Source organism: Mytilus californianus, unplaced genomic scaffold (genome assembly GCF_021869535.1).
Source record: "Mytilus californianus isolate M0D057914Y unplaced genomic scaffold, xbMytCali1.0.p SCAF_7, whole genome shotgun sequence".
Taxonomy (NCBI): domain Eukaryota; kingdom Metazoa; phylum Mollusca; class Bivalvia; order Mytilida; family Mytilidae; genus Mytilus; species Mytilus californianus.
The window spans coordinates 90922114-90935380 of record NW_026262723.1 but is presented as its reverse complement, the minus strand read 5'-3'; the positions used below and the strand labels follow the sequence as shown (position 1 = coordinate 90935380).

Sequence of the window (13267 nt, the reverse complement as noted above, 5' to 3'; positions counted from 1 at the left end):
ACCCCCAACCTCAATCCCAGCCTTCCCTTTATGGTATGGAACTTTGTAGTACAATTTTAGAGAGATCCATACACTTAAACACAAGTTATTGTCCGGAAACTAGAAAAATGCTTGTTTTTGGCCCCTTTTTTGCCCCTAATTCCTGAAGTTTGAATTGGGGCAAGTAACCCCAAACTCAATCCCAGCCTTCCCTTTGTGATATGGAACCTTGTGGTACAATTTCAGAGAGATCCATACACTTACACACAAATTATTGTCCCAAAACTAGAAAAATGCTTGTTTTTGGCCCCTAATTCCTAAACTGTTGGTACCATTTCTCAAATTCTATCAATCCCAACCTTCCTTTTGCGGTATTGAACCTTCTGGTAATAAATTGCTTTGCTGAGCGCAGCTGGATACGACCGCAGATGTCCAACCCTGAAAAGTTGGGCCAAAATGGACACAATATTCACGCTTGATACAGGTCTGAATTTGGATTGTAACTAAATTTTTGACACATAATAGGTTTCTGACACAGAATAACTGTAGTCAAAGAACTTCAAATGGGTTATATGATTTGAATTTATATTCAATTTATTGCTTTTGTGAAATACACTATGCTGTTGCGAATTGACCCCCCCCCCCCCCCTACCAAAATTTTTTTATTTTACCCCGGTTTTTTGCTTTTGTGCAATACACTATGCTGTTGAATATTAACCCCCAAAAAAAAATATTTGAAGAAATTTTCTTTTAATTTCTGAAATCTAAAATGAGAAAAATTGTCCCCCCCCTCCAATTTTTTTCACCTCCCCCCTTTCCCTTATTCCCCCAAAAAATTCTTTCCCTCAAGATATGGTCAGTATCTCAATTCAAATTTCTAATGCAGTTTGCAACCAAAATTACCCATTTAAATACATCATAAAAGTTTTAAAATATAAAATGACATACATAGTCATGGCTAAAATTAATATTAATTAATAGTAACTGCTAAAAATAAATTGACAGCTAATCACCTCAAGACAATCATCATTTCTTAATACATAATTTACAAGCAGTGTAAGGGAGGTAATCAAACAGTGTTCTTTAATTTGAATTGGATTACCTCCCTTACACTGCTTTTAAATTGTCTCAATTGTCCTTTAACCAGAAAAACCCTTGTTTTTCACCTTTTTTGCCCCTAATTACTAATTGGTTTGAGCCATAACCCCCCAAAGTCAATCCTAACCATCCCTTTGTTGTATGGAATTTTGTGGTATAATTTCAGAGAGATTCATACTATTTAACACAAGTTATTGTCTGGAAACTACAAAAATGCTTATTTGGGCCCCTTTTTGGCCCCTAATTCCTAAACAGTTGAGACCATAACCCCCAAAATCAATCCCCACCTTCCTTTTGTGGTATTGAACCTTATGGTAAAATTTCATTGAGATCCATTCACTTAAACTAAAGTTAGAGTTAGACGACAACGTGATACCAATATACGACCAAAATTTTTTTAATTTTTGCGGTCGTATAAAAATTCATAGAGATCCATTCACTTAAACTAAAGTTATTCCCCGGAAACAAGATGTGTCTTCGGACGACGACAACATCATAGCATTATATGACGCAAAAAATTTTTTGCAGTCGTATAATAAAATACAGCAAAATATCATGAATGATCTTGGAGCATTAATGTCATGGCAAATCATGACGTCATACTAATGAAAACTCTCAAGCTGAAGATTATTCTGTTACTTGTACGCTTCAAATTCAAACAGTATCTCATTAAAATGAAGATTTTGAGGTAGGAGTTATTTCATTTTAGATTCTATTACATTAATCAAACATTTATGGATATTTAAAGTTAATATGGTGGCTAACTCCTTAGTTATGACATGTCAATTGTGCATTTGATTGCAATTAACAAAAAAACTTGTTAATTTAAACATGTGAATATTTGGCATAAGTATTATAAGGATTAAATACATTTTTTCTAGATGTGATTGATGTGTAAACTGGGTTGCTTACTAACAAACTTAACTTTTATTCAGTTTGGGAGATAATCGCCCCGGTTTACAATCACATCTAGTAAAAATGGGGTTTAATCCTATTATATATTTTTGGGTAAAGTCTTGACTCATATTGTTTATGACTTCATAGTGACCTTTCTGCATTCAAGTGTCCAGATTATATCAACCTATTGATTTTTCAATAAAATTACCATATAATTTTAAAAGGCATGAATAGTTTTAAAATTTTTGCAATTTCAAGCTCAAAATGATTGTTCTTTAATATCATTAAACCAACTCCTTTGCTACATGTTTTGTGTGCATATATGTACTCATACTCAGAATACACAAATCCAATGTTCTCACCATAGCCTTATAGCAAAATGGTACCATGAATAGATTATATAAAACAATGTATTATAAATGTTGTGCAATAGTTTAAGGAAAACAGTGTTATTTTAAATCCCATGATGTTATTGAAAATCCTGGGGAGAACACTGAATCAATATGACAACTCAATGACTAACCCTCTAACTGAGTTATATGTTTATCTAGTTGTACTTCAAAATCTATCGATCGTTTAGCACCAGCCCTAACAATTCCTTCATGGGTTATATTGGGAAAATCTGGAAATTCCTTCCATCTCATCACAGGATTGCTGTCCTCTGTATCTGGGGGCAATTCAGGAAACCTGAAAAATAACATGAGAAAATCAATGACCATGATGACAATTCTAAGACCCTTACATTGGCCTGAGTTTTCTAGTTCTTGCATTGCACAATTTACCATGATCAATTTGAGGTTTACAATCCCTAATGATCAGTATCATCAACTGTGCCTAATGAACTTGCACTACACCAGAATCATTCACAATAACTCTACTTACATTTCGTTTATTAAATAACAGGATCTTTAAAATTTAACAGTGATCTCAGCTCAGGGTTATATTTACAGTACAATTTAGAAGTTGTAAGTGATTTACAATGCAGGGGTGTGGAAATATTTGTGTCATGCATGTGACAAGAATATTTCCACACCCTTGCATTGTAAATCCCTTACAACTTCTAAATTGTACTATTAATGTTTTGTTATATATCATGTATACATATTTATGAAGTTTTTCTCACAGTCTGTGCAAAAAAAGTTTTTGTATTTTTTGCTTACCAAAAGACCTGTGCATACTTGTAGAAATAAAATTACATCGCTGAGTGCAGCTGGATATGACCGCAGAGGTTCAACCCTGAAAAAAAAAATGTACCCCCCCCCTTTTTTTTTTGCTTCTGAAAAAAAAAAATATTTGAAGAAATTTTCTTTTTAATTTCTGAAATCTGAAATGAAAAAAAAAATTGCCCCCCCCCCCCCCCAATTTCTTTTTTACATTGTACAATTTGTTTTTGGATTACCTCCCTTACACTGCTTTCAAATTGTCCATTAACCAGGAAACCCTTGTTTTTTTCCCCTTTTTTGCCCCTAATTCCTAAACAGTTTGAACCATAACCCCCCAAAGCCAATCCTAACCATCCCTTTGTGGTATGGAAACTTGTGGTATAATTTCAGAGAGAACAATACACTTAAACACAAGTTATTGTCTGGAAGTTACAAAAATGCTTATTTTTGGCCCCTAATTCCTTAACTGTTGGTACCATAACCCCCAAAATCAATCCCAACCTTCCTTTTGTGGTATTGAACCTTATGGTAAAATTTCATAGAGATCCATTCACTTAAACTTAAGTTATTGTGCGAAAACCAATGTGTCCTCGGACGACGACGACGCCAACGTCATACCAATATACGACCGCAAAAAATAAAAATAGTCCATGAAAATTATTGCTGAGGTAGAGCTGTTGGATTTACTGTAGAAGGTGGATTGAGCTAAATGGATTTAACCAGAAAGGTAAGAAAATTTCATTGCAAATAAATCAAACTCAGTATACTTCTTTTAGACATGAATTATGTATGGTTGACGATGTCTTTAATATTAGTCTTGAAAATAACACACAAAATATAAGCCACTATGCATTTATGCAAAAATCAATCGACAAATACTTCAATCCAAAAATGCCTGTAGGTTGTACCAAGTAGTAATATGTTAGTTTTTCGCTTATTCCGTTGATTGAGATTGTTGTCGAACCTGCGACTTTTTTCGCAAAAGCGAGACATAGCGATCTTACATTCTGTCGTCGTCAGCGTCCACAAATATTCACTCTGTGGTTAAAGTTTTTGAAATTTTAATAACTTTCTTTAACTATCCTGGATTTCTTCCAAACTTGGACAGAAGTTTGTTTATGATCATAAGATAGTATCCAGAAGAATATATGGTAAAAAAAAATCCTGTTTTTCCGTATTTTACTTATGATTGGACTTAGTTTTTCTGCCTGTTAACATTACATTCACTCTGTGGTTAAAGTTTTTAAAACTTTAATAACTTTCTTAAACTATCCTGGATTTGTACCAAACTTGGACAGAAGCTTGTTTATAATCAAAAGCTAGTATCTAGAAGGAAATTTTGTAAAAATATATTTCCTGGTTTTCCGTATATTACTTATAAATGGACTTAGTTTACATTACATACAGTCTGTAGTTAAAAAATTTTAAAACATTTATTAGATTCATAAACCATTCTGGATTTTTACCAAACTTAGACAGAAGCTTCTTACAATCAAAAGATAGTATCTATAAGAAAATTTTTAATAATTTTTTCCCCATTTTTGTTGAGCCTGTGACTAGCAGCAAAAGTAGGCGAGACACTGGGTTCCGCAGAACCCTTACAAATTTTTTTTATATAGACTTCCCCTTTTTGAATTTGCCTTGGGGTTCTGTATTTTTGTTACACTTTTTTTGTTGACTAAAACATGTACAATTTACCATTAGTTTGCTCAAAATAGTCTACAATAGCAATTTTAATAGTTTAATTTAAATGTTATGCTAATATGGACATTGGGGAAATTGTTGGGAAAGTCATTAAGCAAAATTCCACTGGGTTCAACAACTTTCAGAATTAAATCCTGTGACTGAGAGAAACAAATTCAGGGGAAATTGTCATGCAAATTTTTAAAATAAAAGTTCTTGTCAAAAACAAGAATCCCTATGATGAAATAAAAATTTTCACAGGGTTTTCTTAATGAAAAAATGATGATCAATTCTGGGTGGTACAGACTGCCGATGTTGTATCGATGGGCAAGAGCTGTTTCTACTTACTGCTTAATAGATTGAGAACTTTCAAACATTGCTTTTCAAATTCAAAATTTTCGACAAAATGTATCACCGATGTAAAGTTTAAGTTTGACGATTTTTCTGGGTTTGCTATAGTTTGGCAGTCTCTTGTTTTAAAAGAATCGATACATAAAAGATGTAATCATGATAAATGATCATTGTTAATTTTTTGTTAATTTTTTGTTAATTGCAAAAATATAGAAAAAAAGCATGTTTCAAACGTATGTATGTATGTATGATTAATAATGTCAAGTGACATTTTATCAAAGTATTGTTAAATCATTGAAAAAATACTTGGATAACTGCATAAATTCTATAAAAGTAGGAATTGGAATACCTATCTTACCTCAAAAAAACTTATCATTTTTATATACTTATTTCAAACATTTGTCAAAAGGGATAGCTAATCCTAATTTTTACGGAGATATTGTTTACCGAGCCGGGAAATTAAAATACGATCTGAGTAAACTTATCAATTCTTTAAATAAACTTATTCTAAAAGGTAACCAATTCAACATTGTAATAAGATCTTTGAATATTGTTTTTGTTGGAATAAATATTGATTTTGTCATCAGTAAATTAAAATTAAATTTCTATATACATATGCATATTCATGGCTCTAAAACCTGTTGATACCTGTATCTTGGCATTGCACAGGGTCATGTTTTTTTCTGACTGTTAATGACGTCTTTATGCTAAATCCATTTGATATTGGATGGGTACTGATTGATATTTTAGTCTTAGATGCATGATTTTTTTATTAGTTGTTATTGGCTTTGAACTAGCCGTCAGTAACTGTGAGTACTCTCAGATCTGTACTCAGTGTATTTTTTGTTGTGGGGATGTATAAATACCCTGCCACGTCCGCCCTAGTATATGATTTTGTTAGATATTTTTCTGCTTTGTATTGATCTGATGAGTCCTTTTCAACTGATTTTTATAGTTGGTTCTTATGTTGTATTGTTACACCACTGTCATTCTGTATGTGCCTGTCCCAAGGCAGGAGCCTGTAATTCAGTAGTTGTTTGTTGTTGTATATCATATTTGTTTTTCGTTCATTGTTTTGTACATAAATCAGGCCGTTAGTTTTTTATCGTTCGAATTGTTTTTTACATTTGTCATTTCGGGGCCATTTAAAGCTAACTATGGGGTATGGGTTTTGCTCATTGTTAAAGACATACGGTGACCTATAGTTGTAAACTTCTTTGTTATTTGGTCTCTGGTGGAGAGTTGTCTCATTGGCAATCATACCACATCTTCTTATTTTTATATTAACATGCAGTCTTAACATATCAGACAAGTGTCTATACCATTATATATGTGAAACTCTAAATCAGTTTGATTGTTGACAAGTTTTGAATCAATTTAACTGATATGTTACCTGTAATCAGTATCAATTTTTTGTGAGAACTAATATCAATAAGATTCAGGGGCGTTTCTAGGATATTTGAAAGAGGGGGCGTAGAATCAAATCTTTATGCTTAAAAACATAAAATAATTGTGAAATGCACTAATGTAACGGTTCCTGACTTGGAGCATGTATGTTTTATAGTTTAAGTGTCAGGTTTTGACATTTTTTATGCCGAATTCTCTCCATTAATTGTCTATGGTATATTAAAATGATTGGATGGATCTTAACAGCAGTAGACCAATAACGAGAAATTCCAAATTCTAGGGTATAACATTTCAATAGTCCTAGGCCAGGATTTTATTAACGGGAGGCGTAATTACGGTTGCCCTGGTAGAGGGTCCAAGCTCAGAAGCTCAGAAGCTCCTGGATTTCAACAATTTAGCATCAAATTATGAAGTAGCCAGACTGATAAATATCTCTCTATTTTAGATTAAGTTCTGATTCGTTGAACAAAACACATGATACAAGACAAATAAACACTGAAGTATAAAGTTCTTTCGTTCTAAATATTGTAGGCTTTAGTGTGGAATACATGAGGTTGCACCAGGTCTAAACATTGACGGGGTGTTCTTCTGGTAGTTCAAAACCTTGATTTCGTTCCAGACAAGTTTTGATGGATTATGATAAGAGACCCCATGATAGACAAATTGGTGAAAATAGTCTGCCTCCGGATCATTCAAATTATGTATTGATTAACATGTGGATATCAAATCTTTGGAAGAAGTTATAAATTCAAATAAAAAAAATAATATGAAATGGGCATGAAAAATAAATCTTTAACGATAGCTTTTTCTGAACTTTTGATATATATAATATAATAATTAAGATCTATTTTGCTAAAAATCTGGCGATCTGTTTATTTGGCAATCTCCATGGCAGTCAGCAGTGTTTTATGAGTCATCCATTGTTTGACCTGCTAGTCAAATGCGTTTTGTTAAAATATACCTTTTCACTGTTTTGGTCTTTTGGAGAATGTTGTTTGTGCTGTATTTAGGCCCCTCTACCAAGAAATTTGTTTTGCATGCACACATATAAAAATTGCGGTTTTTATCCAACGCAATCATAGGTTTGAACGTTGTTTTCAATTTAGACTTGTATTTATAATACCCCGTTCTAGATAGTCAAATCTGACCCCTTCCAAGGCAAGGCAAAAAAACATAACCCCATTTCAGACAATTTCACTATATCACGTCAACAACAATGGATACTAATCGCAGGGTCGAAACAACGGAGAAACGAAATTTTACGGATCACCCATCGGATTAGGGAATCAGTATAAAAAGAAATCAGAGTATGTGTTTAATTAATGAATATGATAAATTGCCATATTCAATACAATATTAGCAGATTACGATAGTTTTTTTTTTGTTTTTTTTACGCCCTCACCTGGACCTGCCCCTGAGATTTAAAGACAGGCATGCCCCAGTTCATGACTTGTGAAGGGCAAATTTGAAATGTGGCACTAGTTTTTTTTTTTTACTTCTCAACCCTCCTTTTCTGTCAAATTTATGTTTAAGATCCAAGAATCATTTTACAACAAATATGTAACAAGAGAATAACATACGCATTAGAAACACTTTTAAATTTTTCTTTTAAACATCTGTCATAAGGAAATTTGGAGTTATTTTGGCATTCAACATTATTTATTAGACTTGGACTAATTCTTATAATATGTGTGTCATAAAATTAGAAATTGTTAAGTGACAAGTTCATGTTGAATTGACTATGTTATAGTTATTGAACAGGCAAATCGGTATATGTCATTTAATATGCATGGCTCAAGTGACCCTACTTGACCCGAACGACGTAGGAGTAAGGGTTAAAGGGTCATCCCGACCGTGCAGATTAAATGATATATACTTATTTGATTGGCCAATAACTGTTTTAACACATGACGCCATCAAATTACATGAACGCTTTGGAAATATGCGGATGATATTCAATCCACAGCTCATAGGAAAGTTCCCTTGTAGAGTAAACATGGTAAAGAAAAGAAAAGAAGTAACAGGTTGGTAATTTTTAAATTATAAACTTTTTTTGTATCCAGGCTTCCACCTAAATTGTTACATAATTTGGAGAATTGCGATTTCATGGCAGATTTTTTATTGTTTCTGTTAAATTAATTCACTATTTTTTATATAAATTCATTGTGATTTAGAACTTGACATATTGTGTAGACACATATCTATTGTTGAAAACTATATGTTGCCCTCTAGATGTCCTTGATTGTTTTTGTCGTTTGATTGCTGTCTTATTGACATATAACCCACATCTCCTACAGTTTTAGTTTGTTACACATCTATGCACTAAAGATGTCCTTCTTTTAATCAAGTCAATGTAGAAGTAAAATCTATTTGGTATATCAAATTGTATTGTGAATTTAACTACTGTAGACCCCAAGTGAGTTCCCTCTGGTATGAAAATCATATATAGGCATAACTTTTGAAAATTTAGGGAAAATGATATCCATATTGATATTTATAAATTAGTTTTTTAAAATTTTTAAGATTTTAAATGAGCACATATATCATCATTTTATATCAATAGTTTAAAAATAATCTAAACTTTTATGTTCTTTCCTTGCTCTATTTTGTTATGGAGACTGAAATAACAAATTATACAGAAATAAAATTTCATCTGCATGGCCAAAAATGATGAGTCCGTGGACTTGCCTTCAAAAATCTTAAGTGAGAACCCTGGACTATCCCAGGTCAGGAATGTCATCAGAAGTTGTCATTTGTCATATATATGTTCTTTCTTTGAACATATTTGTGAATGTGTTTTGTTATTTGGAGAATCTTGTGTTCATGAAAGATCTTTCTCTTTTAAATTTATTCACAATTTTTTTGATCTAGGATCATGAGGATGTCTGTCTTAAAATATTTAGGTAAAATGAGTTTTTTTAAGGTAATCTATCACATACTTTAGTTTTGAGTTATACTTTTAATACCATAATTGGGGGACAAATAACATTGCTTGAAAATAAAAGTTTTTTTTAATTAATGATGCCATGCATAAATTGCAAAACACAAATAAGTTATATGGTTTGCTACTGACCCCCATGTCGACACGTATAACAAATTTTTGCACAGGGGGCTTTTTCTGCCAAGTTTTGAATAAAATAAACAATAAAATACAATAATAATAAAAGTAGACTTGACGTCATGATACCCCTATATAATTTACTGACCCCTACAGATCCATAGGGGGTCACCACATGACAGTGTTAAACCAATCACATCATCATAGTTTTACCAGTGGTGTGATAAGTACCGATTATCAGGTTGCCTGCATATTGATATTGTTAAATATCAGCTGCGAGTCACAATATGAAGTTTTTTGTCGAGATTTCACAACAATAATATATACATTGTATATAAATATGATGAAAATCGGATAATCGATTTTTTCAGATTGTATATATATATATATAATATATATATACATATAAATAAGTCTAAATTGAAAACAAATAAGTCTAAATTGAAAACAAATAAGTCTAAATTGAAAAAAACGTTTAAACCTATGATTGCGTTGGATAATAAACAGCTGCGCCATGAGCGCATGATACGCCCGTCGTCTTGTGTGTGAATTTTTATGCAATAAGCATAAATAGTTTCTGACATAAGGCGTGACATTTGAAAACCCCCTTTTTTTTTATACAAAAAACTCAATATCTATAAAATAAAATTTTGAATCAAAACCAAAAAGTATACAGATCTTTAGATTAATATAACTAAAAAGTGTGTAAAATTTTAAGCAATAATCATAAATCGTTTTTGAGATACGGCGCGACATGTGAAAACACCCCTTTAAAAAAAAAAATCAATATCTCAAAAATAAAATTTTGAATCAAAACCAAAAAGTATACAGATCTTTAGATTAATATAACTAAGAAGTGTGTAAAATTTTAAGCAATAATCATAAATCATTTTTGAGATATGGCGCGACATGTGAAAAACCCCTCCCCCTTTTTTTACAAAATACTCAATAACTCAAAAATAAAATTTTGAATCAAAACCAAAAAGTATACAGATCTTAAGGTTAATATAACTAAGAAGTGTGTAAAGTTTTAAGTAATAATCATAAACTGTTTTTGAGATACGGCACGACATATGAAAAACCCCTCCCCCTTTTTAACAAAATACTCAATAACTCAAAAATAAAATTTTGAATCATCACCAAAAAGTATACAGATCTTAAGATTAATATAACTAAGAAGTGTGTAAAGTTTTAAGCAATAATCATAAATTGTTTTTGAGATACGGCGCGACATGTGAAAAAAAACACACACCTGTTTTAGTTACTAAGTCCCGTAACTCAAAAAGTTTTAATCTTATTTTCACCAAAAAGTATACAGATCGTTTGACCATCATAAGAAACAACTATGTTAAGTTTCATGAAATTTGGATAAGTCATTCTCAAGTTATGGTGCGACATGTTTACGCCGGACAGACAGACGGACAGACAGACAGACGGACAGACAGACGCTGGACATTTGTATAACATAATACGTCCCGTCAAAAATTTGACGGGCGTATAAAAACCGCAATTTTTATACGTGTGCATGCAAAACAAATTTCTTGGTAGAGGGGTCTAAATACAGCACAAACAACATTTTCCAAAAGACCAAAAAAGTGAAAAAGTATATTTAAACAAAACGCATTTGACTAACAGGTCGAACAACGGATTTTCTTAAACCCTGCTGTAGTTTGCATGATAGAAACAAGTGTTTTCTTTGTTTCAATAGCAAACCGGATGATGACTTGATAAGTTTGGGTCAAACTTATCAATGTACATGTAGGTTCATTGATTATGACATCAGTGATATGTCCTAGTCAAAAGTTATTTAGCATTTTAGGCTGTGTTAACATATTTGACATCACAAAGCCGTGATATGCAATTTTATGAAGAGCTGAGTAGAGTGATACAGACAGTGGGAATACTGATAATACACAGTTTACTCATGATCAGGAATTAAATTTTGAAATAAATGCATACATGTATGTGTTAATTTTGTGAACTGGGTTACATATTATAAGTTATATGGTTCGCTACAATTCCACTCGGGTCCATAGATGGTTTGTAAAATCCATAGTGGTTGAGGCCATAGTCAATCCACTAAAGAATCAGAAATTTAATGACCTATTGTTAAGCAAGAAGAGAAGAAGCAAAAAATTGCTATTCTGCTCATATTTTTGCAAGCTCTTTTTTCTAAATTTCTTATAAACAGAACTTTTGACATAAATGCACTATTGAAATCATTCTACTCCAACAACTTGTTTTGTTGAATCTGTGATGATCTCACAAATGAATTTCTCTTGATAAGAATTGTCTTTAAATGGGACTGACCAGTATTTCAAACTGGTCCAAGTTGTCTTAAAACTTGGTCCCTGTTGTCTTTAAAACTGGTCCTAGTTGTTTTTGAACCCAATTAAAAGCATCCTTGTATCATGTATATGGGCCCATCCAGTTTTCAAACTGATCCAAGTTGACTTAAAAGTAGTCCGAGTAGTCATAAAAACTTGTCTGAGTTGTCTTTAAATTGGTTCGAGTTGTCTTTTGTTTGAGTTGTCCTGATTCAATTCTGAAAGGCTGATATTTTTGCTATTCAATTCTTACCTGCTTTGGGTGTAGGGAATGGTGATGTAAGTATGGTAAGCATAAGGCACAAGTTCAAGGAGTAGAAGTTTGTAAAAATTTACAGAATAGCCTTTGTTAGTCTTGTGTTTTTTTTAATTTACGTTTATATGTTTCTGAGTTTAGTGTGGCATCCATTTCACTGAACTAGTATATATTATTGTTAAGGGTCCAGCTGAAACCCGCCTCAGGGTGCTGGGTTTTTCTCGCTGCGTTGAAGACCCATTGGTGGCCTTGTGCTGTTTTTAGCTCTTTGATCAGGTTGTTGTCCACAGACACTTGTCTCTGATTTTTTTCCCCTATATACCTTAATATAACACAAGATACTTAACTCACATTTTTGAGAAATGTCACCCTGTCGTGAACTTCTGTTATATTACGATTTTGTGGTTGTCTATCCCACTGAAACTTGTTATCCAGTAAATCTACATTGAATTATCTACACAATGGTGTATAACACGCCTATTTCTATTATAGGAATCATTCATAAAAGTCCTTCCAAATATGTCAACCGTAATTATTTTGTCTTCTCACAGCCCTTTGGAAATATTTATCTCGCATTGAATGATTAATTATAAAAAGTATTTCCCAAAAACCTGCTAGTTTTTCTCTGAATAGAACTTATCATCCAGATAGTAAATTTGTAAAAGTTTCTGTGAAAAAAAATCTAATAAGTGTTATTTGAGGTATCTCTAATGAGTTTCTATTTTTAGACTCAAAATTTTCCTATTCCATCAATGTCATTCAGACTCTTTGTGGACTTTACATATAAAATTGAGATAACTCCAAGAAAAATTTATTTTTGGCAATAAGATTTGACCAATCGGAAACCGAGATATGTATATATAAAAAAGGGGAAAGATACCAAGGGGACAATTATTAACCTTTTACTGCGAGATTAATATTTCCAAAGGGCTGTGAGAAGACGAAATAATTACGGTTGACATACTTGGGAGGCCTGCTACTAATAATTCCGACAACAAAGGTAGGCGTGTCATACATCATTTTGAAGATAAATCAATGTAGATTTACG

The 13267-nt window shown here is 32.3% G+C and overlaps 2 protein-coding genes across 2 annotated transcripts in view; one reads left to right on the top strand and one right to left on the bottom strand.

Annotated features, from left to right (window-relative positions):
- Window positions 1–13267, top strand: part of LOC127708644 ((E3-independent) E2 ubiquitin-conjugating enzyme UBE2O-like) — a 207428-nt gene that overhangs the window by 188081 nt on the left and 6080 nt on the right. The gene's annotated exons all lie outside the window — the stretch shown is intronic.
- LOC127708660 (uncharacterized) overlaps window positions 1–13267 on the bottom strand; it is a 105690-nt gene that overhangs the window by 91681 nt on the left and 742 nt on the right. Inside the window, exon 2 of the mRNA XM_052213742.1 lies at window positions 2498–2661. Coding sequence (XP_052069702.1) covers window positions 2498–2661 — 164 coding nt within the window. The remainder of the gene's footprint in view (window positions 1–2497; window positions 2662–13267) is intronic.